The sequence below is a fragment of the Lycorma delicatula genome, chromosome 8 (assembly GCF_047948215.1).
Source record: "Lycorma delicatula isolate Av1 chromosome 8, ASM4794821v1, whole genome shotgun sequence".
Classification (NCBI taxonomy): Eukaryota; Metazoa; Arthropoda; class Insecta; order Hemiptera; family Fulgoridae; genus Lycorma; species Lycorma delicatula.
Window position 1 is genome coordinate 110,952,524 of NC_134462.1, and position 20,055 is coordinate 110,972,578.

General features: G+C 29.8%; 2 protein-coding genes across 3 annotated transcripts in view; one reads left to right on the top strand and one right to left on the bottom strand.

The window, feature by feature from the left end:
• Positions 1–20,055, top strand: part of LOC142328952 (uncharacterized) — a 313,857-nt gene that overhangs the window by 284,241 nt on the left and 9,561 nt on the right. The window lies entirely within an intron of this gene.
• Positions 1–20,055, bottom strand: part of LOC142328953 (gamma-interferon-inducible lysosomal thiol reductase-like protein) — a 59,520-nt gene that overhangs the window by 15,961 nt on the left and 23,504 nt on the right. Inside the window, exons 2-3 of the mRNA XM_075373153.1 lie at positions 12,983–13,068; positions 11,291–11,411 (exon numbers count right to left, since the gene is read on the bottom strand). Of these exons, the coding sequence (XP_075229268.1) occupies positions 11,291–11,368 (78 nt within the window). The 5' untranslated portion in view covers positions 11,369–11,411; positions 12,983–13,068. The remainder of the gene's footprint in view (positions 1–11,290; positions 11,412–12,982; positions 13,069–20,055) is intronic.

Here is a 20,055-nt window from a genome sequence, read left to right on the forward strand (position 1 = left end):
GCATTTGTTACAACTGTGTACTAAAATAAGTGCTTTCCATGACAGACAGTCAGAATTTGAACATTTCTTCTCTCTTTTTTATTCAAAAATCATTTCAAAATGTGGTAAACAACTGTCTTCGAAACCACAAGGCCAGTAACTACAGAGAAATTGTGAGTCAACATCTTCAGAACTACAAAGAACTTGGGTGTAACGTGTTTTTATTTAAGTATAAATAAAACATTAAAGTATAAATATACATCAAATATTTATCAGTTAGAAAAAGCATTCCCTTCTCAGGGTCTATTTCACAGAGAAGGCAGATATTTTAATTAGTGTTCTTTGTGATAATTGAGTTTTGTTCTAGTTGTGGATAGCCACACAGTTGAATTAGTCACGAAGGTATTGTACAGTATCACAGAATTTTAAATTGAGAATAATTACACTGATCAACAATGATTTTGTTAAATGAGAATAACTGATTCTTATAGTATTTTTCTTGCTGATTTCAAATATAAAATCAGAATTTTTCTATCAGGCTTAGTTTTTTTTTTTAAATACCATTCTTATTTTCAGGTAGTATCATGGATGAACTCCATAAGCATAGTATTTTGTGAAGTACTTTGTATTATTTATCAACTAAATAGCTTTTGTTTATTTATTACAGTCCCTTAATTGTTGTCACCTTGATTTGTTAGACATTAGTCATAATGTTTATTGTTTACGCACTAAAATGAACAAAAATGTGACTCATTCTTCCTATTTTCATCTTACTATAAACTTATCATCCACTCATTAGTTATTTTTCTGTCGTTATTATATTTACTTATAGACTGTTGTGCAGACTAGAGAAATATTTTTAATTCTCATTCAAGTGTGAGTTCTCTTGTATAACATTCAGTTCTATAGCTGGCTTTTGTATTTTTAGGTAAATGTTATTCAATAAGTGAGTGTATGTTTATTAAATTAGTGTGTTTATAAAGTGTTTCTTTATAAACAATATTAGTTATTGTAATGTATTAACGATGCCTCACAGTTGCATTAATCATCCAAACAATTTCTGCTGCATTTGTGGTGAGATAACATTGAAATCTCAGAAAAGAAGTATAACTCCACTGATAAAAAAGGTGCATGAACTGTATTTTAGATGTAGATTAGGTGTTCAGGACAAATCTTGGGCTCCTCATATTTGCTGTGCTTCTTGTAAAACGTTGACTGGTTGGCTAAACAGATATCATCACATGCCATTTGCAATTCCAATGGTTTAGAAAAAACTGAAGGATCATACCACAAACTGTTATTTTTGTGTAATAAAGATATCTGGGATAACAGCTAAAATTAGAAAAGATTTCAATTCCAGTGCCACTAGAATCATGGAACTTAAATGAAACTGTCAAATTTTGTGTTGACTTATCAGGCGACGAAGAAGGAGATACAAACTTTTTAAAGAATAGATATACTGAACCCCATTTAATTAATCAGTTAGAATTAAATGATCTGGTTCATGATCTAAATTTATCAATGAATGAAGCAGAAATACTGGCATCAAGATCAGGATGGCATCTGTTACAACTGTGTACTAAAATAAGTGCTTTCCATGACAGACAGTCAGAATTTGAACATTTCTTCTCTCAGTACGAAAACTTAGTGTACTGTAATGATATAAACTGTTTACTGGAAGCTTAGGGACATTTCCACCATCCTGACGATGGCAACTTTATATTGACTCATCGAAGCTTAGTTTGAAAGTTGTTATACTTCACTTTGAAAATAAATACCCATTAATACCGTTAGCATACACTGTTCACATGAAGGAGTCTTATGAAAATATGAAACTTGTATTGAGCAGGATTCAGTATAAGAAATATTTATAAAGTAATAGCGCTTTTACTTGGACTGCAAGTCAGATTCACCAAGTACTGTTGCTCTTTGTGCAAGTGGGACAGCAGGGATAGGAAAAACCACTGCATAAAAGAGCAGATGCCAAAGAGAGGTACTGACTGTAGGAGAGAAGAACGTTGTTAGTCGGGCATTATTAAAACCAGAAAAAGTTTATCTTCCGCCACTACACATTAAGCAACGTTTATTCAAAAATTTTGTTAAAGCAATGAATCATAATGGTGCAGATCATTATGATCTATTGCATCACAAATAAGAAAACTAATGAGTGATCCGGTTTTTGAAGAATGTTTGAATGACTTGGAGCATGCTGTAAGGAAATCATTTCAAAATGTGGTAAACAACTGTCTTCGAAACTACAAGGCCAGTAACTACAGAGAAATTGTGAGTGAACATCTTCAAAACTACAAAGAACTTGGGTGTAACGTGTCACTCAAAATCCATTTCTTACATTCACATTTGGACTTTTTCCCTAACTATCTTTGTGCTATCAGTGATGAATATGGAGAACGCTTTCACCAGGAGATATCTACAATGGAAGCACAATACCAGGGAAAATGGAACCTAAAAATGTTAGGTGACTACTTTCCAATCTAAAGAGGGATCTACTACAGCAAATTATAGCAGAAAATCTAAAAGAAATAGATTTTAGGCGAGTACAAAATGCATGTAATATATTGTTATATTACAATCATCATACATTTTTGTTTCAAAAGAAATTTCACTTACCAAAAAACTGAGCTCGATAGAAAAAATTTATTAACATATATGAAATCAGCATAAAAAATACTATAAGAATCAGCCACTCACTCTCATTTAACAAACAAAAAAAATTTTGTTGACCAATGTTATCAAGCAATAAAAGTGGTAAATTTGAATTAAAAAACAGATTTTAACAATTATAAGAGATTGAATAAAGATTCAAATTTACTCTTATAACCCAATGAGAATGTCAATAATGTTGTTTCAAAAAACCCAACAGAAAATGTCACCATTTATTCTCTGTTATGTAATAATGTATTCAGAATTCATCGAGTAACACTGGTCTAAATTTTTTTCATCCATTTTAAATTCCTTGTTAAAGTAAATGTGAAAGCATATCCAAGATCATAATAATAAATATTTTATTTTGATTGGTACATGATAAGTTATAAAGATCACATCAGGTATGAGTAAATATGCTACTCCACATATAAAAAAGGAACTATTCCAGCATTTGTATGGATAGATCAAGGGAAACTGATAAAATGTTTATCAAAGTAGTATTTAACATTCATCCTCTCCCCAAAAAATGACTTCATATATTTTAATTTTTTTAGCTGTATCTTGCTTCAAAAAAGGAGTTACTGGGAGTTTTCTTGCATCTGTGTTTTCTACATCAATATGCCTTCAAACTATTATAAAAACCTTTTGTTTATCCCATCCCAGTCATCTAGTAACAAAAAATATTTTTTTTTTTTAATTTCTTTAAATCTATTTCAAATTTAAATCAAACTTGCAAGTTACCCATTGCATTTAAAATGTCAAAATATTAATTTTTTGATAACTTTTACTCTAAGTACTATTTCTTGAAGAAAAAAAATAGCCAAAACATTTCACCTCCTTTGTTTATTTAAAATTATGGCTATATCTTTGTAGATTTTAAAAAAATTTAAGAACTTTCTTTAAATTTATTATCACTGCTTGGAATTATTTTTTTTTAAATTAATTTTACCTAAATGCTGGTCTGTAGGTATGGGAACCACAAAATGAAAGAAATTTTTTTTCACAATTTCAAATTTTTAATGCTCACAACATATTTTGTTAAACAATAAAGCCACTAAATTACTAAATAATCTTCAACTAAACAGTTAAGTTATGCATTGTCGGCTTTTTTTTTAAAGAGTAAGTGACTATTCTTTTGCAAAGATTTCATATTCATAAATGTAATCATGCGAATAAATTAACATTTTTTAATTTTGTTAATATTAGTCTACATGATAATAGGTATGGGTGGCAAAACATGATCTGACAGCCCACTTTTGAATCTTGAAAATTTTTTGAGAAAGCCACAAGAGATGATACTATATTCCAGACAGGAATATATGTAATCATAATAAATATTTAACACTGATATAAAGTATAACATTTTACTAAGATTCTTCAAAGCAAAGCAGTACGGTTTGATTATCCTTATTTCTCGTAATTATGTTTTTAGTGAGAATGAAAAACCATAGACAATTAAAAACAATCCATTTGTGCTTGTATATTATAGAAATAAAATAAATAAATGAATGTTAGGCCTCAGACTTGTAACAAAGAATAGTTTCATTAGCAGCTTGTTATCATATCTGAAAATTACCTATGTGCGGGACATTTCTTGTCCACAATATTCTGATAACAAGAGGTTTTATTTATGCATATATATTAAGTTTTGCTTATATATACTAGAAAAAAAGGCGAGCTTATGACCTGCCGTGAAAATGTTACATGGTTTATGTTTAATTAAACATGATTTTGTCACATGTTTTTGCCATTGTAACTAAATAATGATTGTGAATTTAGCATACTAATTACAAAAATATTTACAACGAAAAGCTTCAAAATAATTTTTTTTTTAAATTGCCACTATTATTTTTGTAGTATTCATTCAGTTGATTTTAATCATTCAGTTCAAACCCAGCTGACAGTGATACAGGCTCACAGTTTACAGTTCATTAATTCAATTCAGTAAAGTTTGTGCTTCAACCGGCAACAAAAACGTGAGCCTTTTTTTTTTTTTAACCTCCGAGTCCACAGTTAAGCATTACTTCAGAGGATGAGATGAATGATTCGTAGCGTGTGTGAAAAATTCCATGCCTGACCAGGATTCGAACCCGGGACCCCTGGGTGAAAGGCCGAGACGCTACCACTCAAAAACGTGAGCCTAGAAGCAAACAAGCCAACGCACCATGCTTCTACATTTGGTTGATATACAAGAAGGTGTGTGAGAAAAGTATTGAGACTGACTTTACTTTTTTCAAACGACAATATTATCTTCAAAGTAGTTCCCTTGGGCAGCTATACACCGGCGGACTTGTTCCCACTCCTGGTAGCAGTGCTGGAAGGCTTCAACTGGTAGGGCTTTTAACTGGTCGGTCACAGTCTTTTGAATGTTCTCCAGAGTTCCAAAATGGCGTCCTTTTAAGACATGTTTCAATTTCGGGAAAAGGAAAAAGTCACAAGGACTCAAATCAGGTTAATAGGGGGGGGGGGGTTGAAGAACCGTAGGAATGATTTTTGAGGTAATAAATTCCGTGATGGAAATGGCCGTGTGACACGGAGCATTGTCAAGATGAAGCATCCACTTGTTTGCAATGTCTGGTCTCACGCCAATCACGCTTTTCCTGAGCCTTTCAAGGACACCTTTGTAAAACACTTGGTTGACAGTTTGTCCTGGACGAACAAATTCTCTATGCACGATATCCCTGCTGTCAAAGGTAAATCAGCATGGTTTTGATCTTTGATTTGCTCATTCGACATTTTTTCGGTCGAGGAGATGACGGGAGTGTGCCATTCTTCGGTTTGCGGCTTAGTTTCAGGATCGTACTCAAATATCCAGAATTCATTACCTGTGATCACACGATTGAAGAATTCTTGGTCATTCCCAATCCTCTCAAGAAGATCAACGCACACGTTTCTTCGATTGTCCTTCTGTTCCGTTGTGAGGTTTTCGGCACCAATTTCGCACAAACCTTTCACATGTACAAATCGTCTGTCAAAATTTGATGTACGGTGAAGGTGTTTAAATTTAACAGTTCACTCATCATCCTTATTATTAAACGACGGTCTGATCTCACAAGAACCTTCACACGCTCAACGTTTTCGTCAGATTTTGAAGTTGAAGGTCTCCCTGAGCAAGATTGATCTTCAACGTGTTCTCGGCCATCCAAAAATGATTTGTGCCAGCGGAAAACTTGTGCTCTTGATAAGCAATGTTCCCCATAGGCCTGTTTCAACTTTTCAAAGGTTACCCTCGCGGATTCTCCAAGTTTAACACAAAACTTGATTGCACAACTTTGCTCTAATTTCCGATGCTACATTTTCGTAACGCACAACAAAAACACAACTTCATTGATGGGGCTGTCAAAAATAATGTGTTGGCTGAACGGAGTTGAAACTCGTACTGAGCATGTGGAAGGGATGAACAAACCGGTCTAGCACAGATCGGTAGACACAGCGTTGCCAGATCGCTCGCAGTGTTGCCATTCTCATTACTTTTCTCACACACCTTGTATATATAATGTTTAATTTTAATTGCCCCAGGCGATTTTCTCGTAAACTACGTACAATACAAAAGTTACTCTTGGAGGGGGACACCTCATGGTCACCTTTGATTTGACCATGTATCAAAGTTAAAACGATTTTTTTCAAATGTAATTACCTATTTTTGAACTAACCAATGAAAATAGCAGAAATATGGAATATATATTTACACATATCACCTTGGACCTTTTTCGAAGGTCATACAGCTAACCATCAGAGATAGTGTTATACAAGTTACATTTTTTAGAAGGTCAAAAACGAAAAGCAACTATTATTCCTTAATACATTATTATTTTCTGCAAAATAATAGTTCCAGGAGTATAAATATTACAGGAATATTGTACGACCTTCAAAATTTGTTCTCACAAACTATAGGAAAAGGCATAAAAATGACTTTAGACAATTGTATAACACTATCTCTGAAGGTTAACCGTATGACCTTCAAAAAAGGTTGAAGGTCATATATCTTACTACATATTTCAATGTAAAATTTTCTGCTCCTTTCATTGGTGGTGTCAAAAATGGGTCATTCCAATTAAAAAATGGAATAACCTTGAAATTGGTCAAATCCAAGGTCACTATTAGGTGTCTCCAATCTGAGTAACTATTTTTAGGTAATTTCTCTGTATTGTTTGTAGTTTACAATAAAATCGCCTGGTGCAATTAAAATGAAAAACCCTGAAAAAGGTCCAAGGTTATATTGTGATCACATTTCAATGTAAAATTTTCTTCTCTTTTCATTGGTGAGGTCAAAAATAGGTCATTCCATTCAAAAAAATTGTGTTAACCTTGAAATAACGGTCAAGTTTACGGTCAAATACAAACTGACCGTGAAATATCCCAGTCCCATCTGAGTAACTTTTGTTTAGGTTTTTTTTAATGTGCGTAGTTTACAAGAAAATCGCCTCAGGCGATTAAAATAAAACACTATTTTGTCTTCTAAAAAAAAGTTATTGAAAAAACTAGCTTTCCAGATATTTTGTGATGAGGAAGGATGAATCCATAATGAAAATTCTTGAAATATCTTTAACATTTTTGAAAGTTATTTATTTTAAAACAAAGTTATTTATTATAATACAAAATTATATGTTCTATCTATAATTGGATGCCTTTAACATAGAGATAAATTACAAAATGAACAATTAATTCTAATGATAATGTAAATATTTTGACATGGACATGATACAGATTGATAATGATTTGTTACTTTCACTTTTAACTTCTCAGGTCCACTGTTAAAAAACTTGAAATCAATTAATTTAGTTATTTTGATTAATTTTCTCTGTTCCACCACTGGTTGTAGGTTGATTAGCATTTTCAATGATTTTATTGCAGGCACATAGTAGTATGTTTTGTTCTTGTCGCCTTCTCTTTCATCAGTTATTATTTTTTTCTCTTTCTAGTATTTATCTCACCAACAATCTTTTTTATAATTAATTAATTTGGAATGATTGTATCAAATTCATTAAAAAGAAAAACAGTATGATTCCAAGTTGATTCCAATTTTTGGTTCATTTGCATTATTACATTTCCTTCCAATATCTTATTACATTTCTCTTGCTTTTTTGAAATGAGAAACACTTTGTTGAATCAGTTAGTGATTTCATCTTCAGTATTTTTATTTTATTTTAATATCGTGCTACCAGTATCTAAAAAATAACTAGCTGATGTTACATTATCCATTCGCTCTGCAAGAATTTCTTGTTATGTAACCATAACTGAATTTTTTTATGGTTTATATTTCAATTTTAAAGAAAGGTTGCAACTTCTGATAAATAAAATAATAGAAATGTAGTATTTTATATTGTTTAAATTGACTTAAAGGTAAATTATAAAGATATGTTAAAATAAACTAATTGAAAATACAATTTTTATTTATACATTTAAAATTAGTAAGTTCTATTTAGCATTATTTGATAGAGGAAAATAACTATGATAAACAATTTTTTAAATTAATAAATCTAAGAGTACATGTATTTAAATTACTATTTAATATATTTAAATAACAGGAGGTTTGATAAATCCAAACAAGTCAAGAGCTGGGACTTGTAGTGCATGAGTCATTCTTAATTTCTCATACCTCTGCTAGGATTCAGCCAGATGTATTCATTATTCTGTTATTGACAGTTGTTTTGAGTTGATCAAGTATTATGATTTGTAAAAATGGACAGAAGATTTTGTGAGGTAATCGGACATTACATTTTGAAAGGCAAAACCAAACAGGAAACTATAGTAGATCTGGATAAATGTTAAGATGAATCGGCTCTTCATAGATTAGATTAGTTAACAAGTGATTTGGTTACCTTCAGAGTGGTCATAGAGCACAAACAACATGAACATTCTGGATGATCTGTTGAAGTTACATTTAAAGTGAATGTATTGAAGAAATCCATGATATGGTGGTGCAGAATAGAAGATTGAAATTGCGCTAAGAAAACACACATTTCAAATAAATGGGTTATATTTTACATGAATATTTACATATGAGGGTTGTCTGAAAAGTTTTGAGCCTAACATAGAAAGACATATTTTTTTTGTCAAACAAAGTTAATAATAATAGTTTTATTATTCAACAAAGTTTCCCTTCAAGTCGATACACTTTTTCCAGTGATATTTTACCTCTTTAACCCTTCCAAAGTATAGCTGGCATCTTTCTCCACAAAATGTATGTGATAACCTCTTTGTCCGATGAAAATCTCTTGTCTCCAAGCAAAACTTTAAGGTTAGGAAACAAGAAAAGGTCGCTTAGGGCCACATATGGTGAATACGGTGAGTGGTCAGCCAATTCAAAGTGCAATTCATGAATTTTAGTCTTAGCAACTGTCAAAATGTGAGCAGGCGCATTGTCCTGATGGAAAAGCATCTTCTTCTTCAAATGTGGTCGTTTTTTTGCAATTTCTGCCTTCAGCTTGTCAAGTAATGATGTGTAATACTGTTCAGTTGTTGTTTTACCTTTTTTAAGATAATTGATAAACAAAAATTCCTTTATTATCTCAAAAAAACAGTCGTCACCTTCCCGACCAATGGAATTGTCTTCGCCTTTTTCAGAGCAGGTTCAACTTTTGCAGTCCACTGTTTTGACTGTTGTTTCATCTCAGGAGTGTAGTGGTGGATCCATGTTTCATCTATAGTTATGAATTGATGCAAAACATCTGACTCATTTTGCTTAAACTGCTCAAGCAGGGCTTTGGAAATGTTCATTCGAAAGCGTTTTTGTTCCAAAGTGAGCAAACGTGGCACCCAACACGCAGATAACTTATACATATCCAATTCTTCAGGTTATATAAGACAAACACGTTCTTTCGATATGCCCACAGCTTCTGCTATCTCTCTAACCTTAAATCATCAGTCATCCAGTACCATTTGGTGGACTTTTTCAATATCAGTGGTGGTTGGAGTTTTCGGCTGTCCCAAATGCTCATCATCAACCTTGCTGGTATGACCATATTTAAATTCATTCAGCTGCCCATCTTTTCATGGTGGGACAGAGTCCTGGTAAACAGTGTTCAACTTGGTTTAAATTTGCGTATTGCCTTTCAAATACAAGTATTTAATCATGGCACAATATTCAGTTTTTTTCCATTTTCACAAAAACATTCACAATGACTTACTCAAACAACAACTGAGCAACCAAAATGGCTGAAATTTTAGTGAGTACCTTCCGATGCATGTGCGAATATATTCCCTAACTTTTGTTACCAAGTGCTGCCATCTTCGTGTTGAGGCTTAAAACTTTTCAGACAACCTCGTATCCAAAAACTGTCTCCTATGTTTGCTCTTCATTGATCAAAAGCGTAAACAGTTCTAAGCACAGTTCAGGACTGTTTTGATGTCATAGAGAGGAAGTTTTGTACTGTTTAATAAGAGGTAAAACTTTGATACTTAACTACAAACCTGCAACTAAGGAATAACAAAAATAGTCTTTATTTGTTACATATTACTGTAATTGTCTACATTAAAAATAATAAAATAAAGTATAATGTATATAATACTGTTAATAAATAATTTTTCTGAAAGTAACAACAAATATTATGTAATAAATGTTTATTAAATTAGAAATGACAGATAGTATTGAAATGAAAGACATCAAGTACAAGAAAATGTTTAATGGTTATTTATCACAAATCGATAAATAGACCATAGTTATTTTATGGTAATTTAGTAAATGAGTTTAGTTCACCAAACTGCCAGTTTGCTGCTTGGCTTTGCCAACTAATATATAAAAGTGTTATTCATTGTACTGTAGATACATTTGTTTATTTTTTTTTTTTTTTTGTTATATCATAATTAATAAATAAATTAATTAATCTTTCACATGCTTTTATGCAACAATATCACTAACTTTTTAAAACACCTTTTCATCTTGTAGGTTCTGAGTTTGAATCCTGTTAGTTAAGATATTTTTCATACACAGCAGTTCATTTACTGTGGAATAACTATAGTTGGGTATCAGCCTGTTGTTAAAAGGCAAAGTATGATATTAGCCTTTCATTTGGAGGTCCTGGGTTCAAATCCCGATGAAACATGACAGTTTTCATACACTACAAAAATTCACAAGCTTTGAGTTTTTGTAGTGAATTTCATCAAGGAAAAAACATTTTATTTTATGTAATATAGCATTTGTTTGGCTTATGTTAACAGTTAATAAAATATTACAAAATTTAATGGTTTTAAAAAAAATATAACGATTAAGATAAATGAGTATATCTTTTTAATATTGTAAATAGTTTATCTAAGTATCATAGTATTTTAATTAACAAATATAACAATTAATTATTAATTTTTTTTTTGTATTACTGAAAATATAATTATTCCAAAACCAGCTACAAAACTTGATAAATTGACAATTCAGAAATTACTTGACAGCCATTGTTAGGAATAACAAGCATTCAATGCCAGACTTAATAGGGAAAGTGAGAAGTGAAGTTGTTTTCTTCACTGTGCCAGATATATAATTTCATATTAGCATGCCAAGCCAACAGAAATACAATTGGTACTCAGCCCTACAAATGACATCCAATCTATTCGCAATAAATATTGATTGTTTAGTGAAATAATGTACTATATACAATACTTCAACTCAGCAGGGATAGAATTTTACTTACAAAAAAATGTGTAATTTACTTACATAATTTGTATATACACTTTGTGCTCCACTAATTACAAAAATTATTTGTAATACTATTAAGTAGCTGAACAGCTGCATTGTTGCTGTGGTTCTTGTTTATTGCAACACTACCAACACTGAACTGCAACAAAAAACAGTTTTACTTTAGTATTTATTATTGTCAGTATCTGCAATTGGATGTTTTCAATTCTGTAATTATCATTATTATATTTGTAATGTTATCAATTTTAAGATGCGAGTACGACCTCTTGTCATGTTAGTTTAAATCTTCACCCAATTATAAAAACTTACTGTTTTATCTCAGGTTACAGGTTTATCAAACTGGTATTCTTTATATATATGTAAAACATTTATATACATAACAAGTAGAAATTTGATATATATTATTTATTACTTAACTACAGTATGATATTCACTGTCACTTCTTGGCAATTTCATCACTTAATTACTACTTTAATGTATTTTTATTGTACATCATGAGTTTTACATTTTACTTATATTTTCTATAAAATGTAAATAGATATGTCTTTTCAGTGAATGTCGTAATCTTATATGGTTCATCTCAGTATATAATGATGGGATCATACATATTTTAATATTAATTTTAAAATAAAGATAACCACATCTTACAACTAATTTAATTCTAAAAAAGGTTTAAGTTCATCTCCCTAATAAACCTCATTAACATAATATATATATATATAAATCACAAAATAAGAAATAAATATATTTTACAAATTTTTTAATAAAGAAAAAAATAATATAAAATTAATAATTAAAATAAATTTTTTTTAAATAATAATTAAATGCCGAAAAAAATTATTTTCTTAAATATTTAATGTTATAAGTGCTTGATTTGTTTATTATAAAATTTAAAAAAAAAGTCAGTTCTGATGAAATTTATTAATTAGTTATTACTGCGAAAAGTAGGAGTTATAACAATCGTGTGTTTCAGTTCTTTGTTAAGACTTTAGATAACACTGCTTATTAAGAAAAGAAGTATAAACAGAAATGTTAGTGTTGTAATTTTTGTCCATGTTTTAAAGTGAAACAAACAGTAGGGGTGTGTGAAACAAATCTTTAGAAAATCCAAAAGAAGAACAGTCAAATTTCTTAATATAAAGATATCACAAGAAATTATTCTATAAAATTTCAACTTTGTTATGATGAATTTGCTGACGTTGGTACCAAATTATTTTTCCACATTCAATTTTCAGGCAGTCTAAGGCAATAGTCTCTGTAATTTTGATAGTAAAAAGGTGTTGATCCTCTAATAACAAATACAGTGCAAATAAGTACAAATACAGTGCTTAGATAAGCAGTTCTTCTTACCTCTTACAATTGATTTAGAATGAAGTAGCTCTGATTATAATTGACTTATTTTTATATTTTTGGATGTATATTAATATATAAATATATATATATGAATGCAGAGTTCTTATTTATATGCTTCATTCAGCTCATTTTAAAATTGAAGGCAATTACATGTGTTCTTCACAACTTTATAAATGTTTATGTCATCAGTAAATTAAATGACATCTTGATTGCATAATCATTCATGGTTGATAATAATTTATTAATAATAAGAATAAAAGAACCCAAACTATCTCTTTGTAAAACAATTGAACTATTGTGAAAAATGTCAGATTTTAAATTATTGTAAAATACACAAATAGAAAGGTGTTCACTTACGTTCCACTACTATTCTTGAATATCCAAATGTACACACTTTCTTAGCAGCTAACTAAGGCTGAATTTGTCAAAAGTCACTTCGAAATCTAAATAAATCACATTATCACAATATTATTATATAAAGCAATAAGAATTATCAAATGTAATTATGCATTTAATTATATACTGCATTAAAAGAATAAGTATTATTTACGTAAATAAAACCTATATAAAAATACAACAGCATTAATGAACAGTTTAAAAATGTATCTCTTAAATATTAGGAAAGTTTTCTTCTTTTCTTTAAGTATAAGGCAGATCTCCTGTTACACCATCCATTGATCTCTTATCTAAAGCTGATCCTTTGCATCTCTTTTTCGGCCACCCAAACTTCTATTTCCTCTCAGCAGATATTCCTTAATAATTTTCAGAATTTGAATAATTTTCAACCATCAAAAGAAAGTACCACCCTAATTTGATGTTCTATATTCTTTCTGTTCTTACTAATCTTCTGATTTCATTCTTTCTTATCTGTTACATTGTTTATCTTTAATTAATTATTCTTTTTATATATTCTAACCTTTTTCTTCATTTAAAATTTTTGCCTTGTAAATTTCCTTTCAGTGATATGTTAATTTACCTACCTAGTTTTATTGTTCTAACTTTAATTTTTTTAAACAATTTTTGCATAGTATTTATAAACTTATGAATTGCTATATCACGTGAATAAAATACATTACATTTTAAATCATGTATAAAATAATAAAAATAATGCAGTCATAAAAGCATTAGAGCAATATGAAATTTGAGTACCTATAATAGTTATCAATGAGTAAATTATTAAAAAACATCGGTAAATATATTATGTAGAGAATTAATAAAAAACTAAATAACAATTGCAGAGGGATGTGAAATGGTTTAAATATTTTAAAAACACATAATATTCTTGTTTTCAGGCTGTATTTTTGTAGACCTACACACATTATATGCATAAATAAAACTAAACATCTGTTAATAGATAAAATTGAAAAAATTGATTACAAAAAATACACTCAAAAGTAAAAAACTAATACCTTTTCAATTCATTACATTTTGATATTTTTAATCTGATGCCAAATTAAGGAGTAATTGGTTGTTTTTAGTTTGACACCATCCTGAAAAATAAAAATTTAAAGAAAAATTGGAATTTATCATTTTTATGTTACAGTGAACTTTTGAAGTTTGTACTTATTAACATAAGCTTATTTTTTGTATCATTAGGTTTATTAACATTAACATCTTGGTTAATTGTTATGAAATTGTTATAAATCTATAACCTCAAATCTTGAAAAAGTATCGGTTATCATATATGTAAGAAATTAGGAGGAAATTATTAATATTGTAAAAGAAATTGAATTTAATGTAAATTTAGAACCAATTTTACAGGGAGACTAAATTAAAGCAAAAGTTTTCAAATCATATTGAAAGATTGGTGTAAAAGGGAAAAATGTTTTAAAAGACAATTTTATTCATTATGTTTTTGTCTATAATGGTTGATGTTAAAATTACTTAAAGCTATAATCTTCAGTACCTTTGTAGTTGCTGAAGATGATCAGGTAATTAAAAGTATGTTGAAGTAAATTATTAAACACACAGTATTAATAAAATTTATTTCGGTTGCTGTTTCAGATTTTAGAATCTTAAATAACTCTTCATGAGTTGATTAATTTATTTCCTGCTAAAAGATAGTTAATCTTGTAATTGAGTAAAAGATATATTTGTCAGAACGTATATGTATATATATATATATATATATATATATATAACATTCTATATATATATATATATATATATATATATATATATATATGTGTGTGTGTGTGTGTTTTATATTAATAACTTCATTTACTCATGTGATTAAGATAAATTTACTTTCTTTTATTAATTTGACCTTCATATCTTTGTTAATAAAGGGCAAATATTATTTATCTGTGTTTTAAGCAGTTTTTTCCAATTATTTAATAAGATATACTTGTAAAATTAAAACTCAGTTCATTTGTTATTTGTGAACTATAGTTGTTTCTACAGTTTTTTACCCTATTCCTATTGGAAATTAATACCACATTAATATTGTAGGATACCTAATAGATTTTTTATGTTAATTTATTGTACTATATTCAACTAATTTTTTTTTTTATTTGGTTAGCTGATGATCTTTCCTATAGTTTTTTCTCAAACCTGTGTAATCGACAGATGTTTTGTAAGGTCTTAATTTGTATTCCCAGTTTACTGTAGTGTGGTAAGCCTTTATCTATCTTGGCATCAGGCAGTGAACATACTGCAGATTTCTAATTATAAGATGTTGATCTGTTTAATATTCACTGCAAAGCAGTCTTGTCTAACATTCTCAGATGGAAATATGTTACTGATTCTATTTTCTTGATCTTACCTTGAACTACTTTCTATGTATTATTCATATTTTACTCGGTTTATTAAACTTCATTTTTAAATTATTTTCTTGACTGTTAATTTTTAAGTTAGTTTTTACACCAAGAACATTGACTGAAATGTTGTGTAGATGCCAGATTTTCTTTTGTCTGTTAGCCATTCCCTCATTTCTTGACTACTTTGATATAGGGTGAAATTTATTAGAAGCTGACACATGTTGAGTTATAAAGTTTAAATTATTGGATAGATATATATATATATATATATATATATATATATATATATTTATTCTTTGAGTTACTTATTGGTTTATTCTGTTATTACTGAGATTGTGTTGATATCTGTCTTTGAATTTATCAGAATAATGTTGGCTTGGTCATATCTTTTGAGGAGGACATCGCAAGAGGTCTGAGTAAAAAAGATAACGTAGAAAATGTAGAAGAAGAATGGGAGAAATGTTAAAAAGGAAATTCTTAAATCAGCAGAAGCAAACTTAGGCGGAATAAAGAGAACTGGTAGAAAACCTTGGGTTTCAGACGATATCTTGCAGCTGATGGATGAACGTAGAAAATATAAGAATGCTAGTGATGAAGAAAGTAAAAGGAACTATCAGCAATTAAGAAATGCTATAAACAGGAAGTGCAAACTGGCGAAAGAAAAGTGGATTAAAGAAAAATGTTCAGAAGTGGAAAGAGAAATGAACATTGGTAAAATGACGGAGCATACAGGAAAGTTAAGGAAAATTTTGGGGTACATAAATTAAAATCTAATAATGTGTTAAACAAAGATGGTACACCAATATATAATACAAAAGGTAAAGTCGATAGATGGGTGGAATATATTGAAGAGTTATACGGAGGAAATGAATTAGAAAATGGTGTTATAGAGGAAGAAGAGGAAGTTGAGGAGGATGAAATGGGAGAAACAATACTGAGATCTGAATTTAAGAGAGCATTAAAAGATTTAAATGGCAGAAAGGCTCCTGGAATAGACAGAATACCTGTAGAATTACTGCGCAGTGCAGGTGAGGAAGCGATTGATAGAATATACAAACTGGTGTGTAATATTTATGAAAAGGGGGAATTTCCGTCAGACTTCAAAAAAAGTGTTATAGTAATGATACCAAAGAAAGCAGGGGCCAGATAAATGTGAAGAATACAGAACAATTAGTTTAACTAGTCATGCATCAAAAATCTTAACTAGAATTCTATATAGAAGAATTGAGAGGAGAGTGGAAGAAGTGTTAGGAGAAGACCAATTTGGTTTCAGGAAAAGTATAGGGACAAGGGAAGCAATTTTAGGCCTCAGATTAATAGTAGAAGGAAGATTAAAGAAAAACAAACCAACATACTTGGCGTTTATAGACCTAGAAAAGGCTTTCGATAACGTAGACTGGAATAAAATGTTCAGCATTTTGAAAAAATTAGGGTTCAAATACAGAGATAGAAGAACAATTGCTAACATGTACAGGAACCAAACAGCAACAGTAACAATTGAAGAACATAAGAAAGAAGCCGTAATAAGAAAGGGAGTCCGACAAGGATGTTCCCTATCTCCGTTACTTTTTAATCTTTACATGGAACTAGCAATTAATGATAAAGAACAATTTAGATTCTGAGTAACAGTACAAGGTGAAAAGGTAAAGATGCTACGATTTGCTGATGATATAGTAATTCTAACCGAGAGTAAAAAGGACTTAGAAGAAACAATGAACGGCATAAATGAAGTCCTACGCAAGAACTATCGCATGAAAATAAACAAGAACAAAACAAAAGTAATGAAATGTAGTAGAAATAACAAAGGTGGACCACTGAATGTGAAAATAGGAGGAGAAAAGATTATGGAGGTAGAAGAATTTTGTTATTTGGGAAGTAGAATTACTAAAGATGGACGAAGCAGGAGCGATATAAAATGCCGAATAGCACAAGCTAAACGAGCCTTCAGTAAGAAATATAATTTGTTTACATCAAAAATTAATTTAAATGTCAGGAAAAGATTTTTGAAAGTGTATGTTTGGAGTGTCGCTTTATATGGAAGTGAAACTTGGACGATCGGAGTATCTGAGAAGAAGAGATTAGAAGCTTTTGAAATGTGGTGCTATAGGAGAATGTTAAAAATCAGATGGGTGGATAAAGTGACAAATGAAGAGGTATTGCGGCAAATAGATGAAGAAAGAAGCATTTGGAAAAATATAGTTAAAAGAAGAGACAGACTTATAGGCCACATACTAAGGCATCCTGGAATAGTCGCTTTAATATTGGAAGGACATGTAGAAAGGAAAAATTGTGTAGGCAGGCCACGTTTGGAATATGTAAAACAAATTGTTAGGAATGTAGGATGTAGGGGGTATACTGAAATGAAACGACTAGCACTAGATAAGGAATCTTGGAGAGCTGCATCAAACCAGTCAAATGACTGAAGAAAAAAAAAGGTCATATCTTTAAATAATCTGGAGATAACTTAAAACATCACAATCAGATTTACTTTTGTTACAAGGGACAAAATTTTAAGGTAGATAAGATTATTCCATTTTCATTTTTATTGCCACTGGTCTGGAATACTTCTATACATACTGTAATCCATTCTCTTAACAGACACTCTTCTATTGTTGCTAAGATTGTTTGTTTTAGAATAGATGAAGAGAGATCCTATTTATCCATAATTTCCATAATGAATTTTTTCATTTTTATTTGCCTATAATTCAGAAATCTCTGGATCACAGAATAAATTCTCATAGGCATAAAGAAACTATTCAATTGTACTGGTAAATTCATTTTTAAAAGATACTCTTTAATGAGAGAGAGAGAGATTGTGAGAGAGGAATTCTTTTGTGTTCTTATTTTTCTCTCTGTTTTGTGGGATAGCCATGATGCCTATGGCTGTTCCTGTAGGCTGAAGTATTTTAGGATTACATACTGTTTTAGTTCTTCTATTAGGATTCTATTTATATGTTGCTACACAGCTGTGATTGATGTTGTTTTAACTGCATCATTGATAAATCTGACAACATTACTTAAGCAGATTTCTAGTCACACAGAGATAATGATTAGCACTCCATTTCAATAAGTGGTGGATGGGTTTAACACTAATATTATAAATTTTAATTTACTTTTATACATTTACTGTATTTAGTTTACTTTTCTTGTTTTTTCTTTCAAGGAACGTCTGCAAGATGCTCACTTATTGTCATCCTACTTATGACTCTTTCTTAAATCCCTGCTGGTGATCTTAGTTTTTCTGTCTGTTCATAAATTTATTTTATGTAACTTTACAACTGTCCTTTATTCAGCTTTATTTGAAAATGAAGCAACTGTTTTTTGTTTTTTCATTTTGTAAATCGGCTTCACCTATGTGAGATGGTGTTTACTGGTTAAAATTACCTCACTGGTTGTTTGCCTTCTAGAAAAAAAAAACAATCCAATGTTTTTAAGTGTTTTATTAAATTTCAATGTGTTTTATTAAATTTGGTATAAATTATAAGAAAATTTCATTTGGTGAGGCTATTTTTGTGCCATAGAGATTTTTTAACATTTTGAACAGTTATTAGATACTACACAGCTCGTTAATTTCAGATTTTCTGCATTATCTTACATTTGTTTTACTTATTTACTAATAAAATATCATTGTCTGACATTACTTTTGTCTTCTAAGTGCTTAGATGATATCCTCCCTCCCTTCCTTTCATTGCAGTATAATTACCAATGATTTTGATGCTCTGAGAACTTGATTTGGAAAGCGGAGTCTTTTTTTCTTTGGAATGCATTTTACCTAAACTTATTCTTTTTACACACTTTCCAAAAGGAACATTTAACTCAAGTAATATTACCCTACATGAAACTTTCTGTGTGCAACACCTATTATTGTGATAGAACAGAATTAGTTAAAAATGCATTACAAAACAAAGTATATATACATATGTATTTTTTTAAATATATTCTAACAAATTATACATGTATACTTTTATACAATTATACTATTATTATTAATGAAAATTTTTAACAAACTGTTTTAACCCTCAATATGAGCCAATTACAAATATAATAAAGCTCTAGAAACTAATAGATTTATTATGATGAACATTTAATTCAATCATTATTATAAATAAAGTCTGTTTTGGATTCAGATTTTACAATTTAATGGAAGATAAATTTCTCTTCCTGACTTGTTAAATGATGTTAGAATGGTAAATCATAGAATTTAAAAAAAAGTCTTAATCACATCTGTCATTTGAATAATGCATTTCAAAACATGTTATTATTGGTCTACATGTTTTGAAGTTTTTGGCTCATGGTCTCACCCCGAATGTCTAAACAGGCATCCTAAAATAATTATCAGTGTGAAATTTATATTAATGCTAATGACTAAAATTAAATTAAATAAACCAGTTCCTGTAGAGGCTGAAGTCTCAAGAGTCCTGTAGACTCAGTTCCTGTAGAGTACAGTTCCTGTAGAGGCTGGAGTAGCAATACAGTTTTACTGTATGCCATGTGGTTAACAACTTTTGGTGGTGGCAGCATTTTATCTTTTAAAATTTAACAAAATTAAAAATGAAAAATGGTCTAAGTAAAGTTTTTTTTTAAAAAACCTGTTTTACTATGTTTGAGGTATATTTTGAACTGATTAACGATGAATGTGTGTTTATTTATAAACTTTTAAAAAATGTTTTT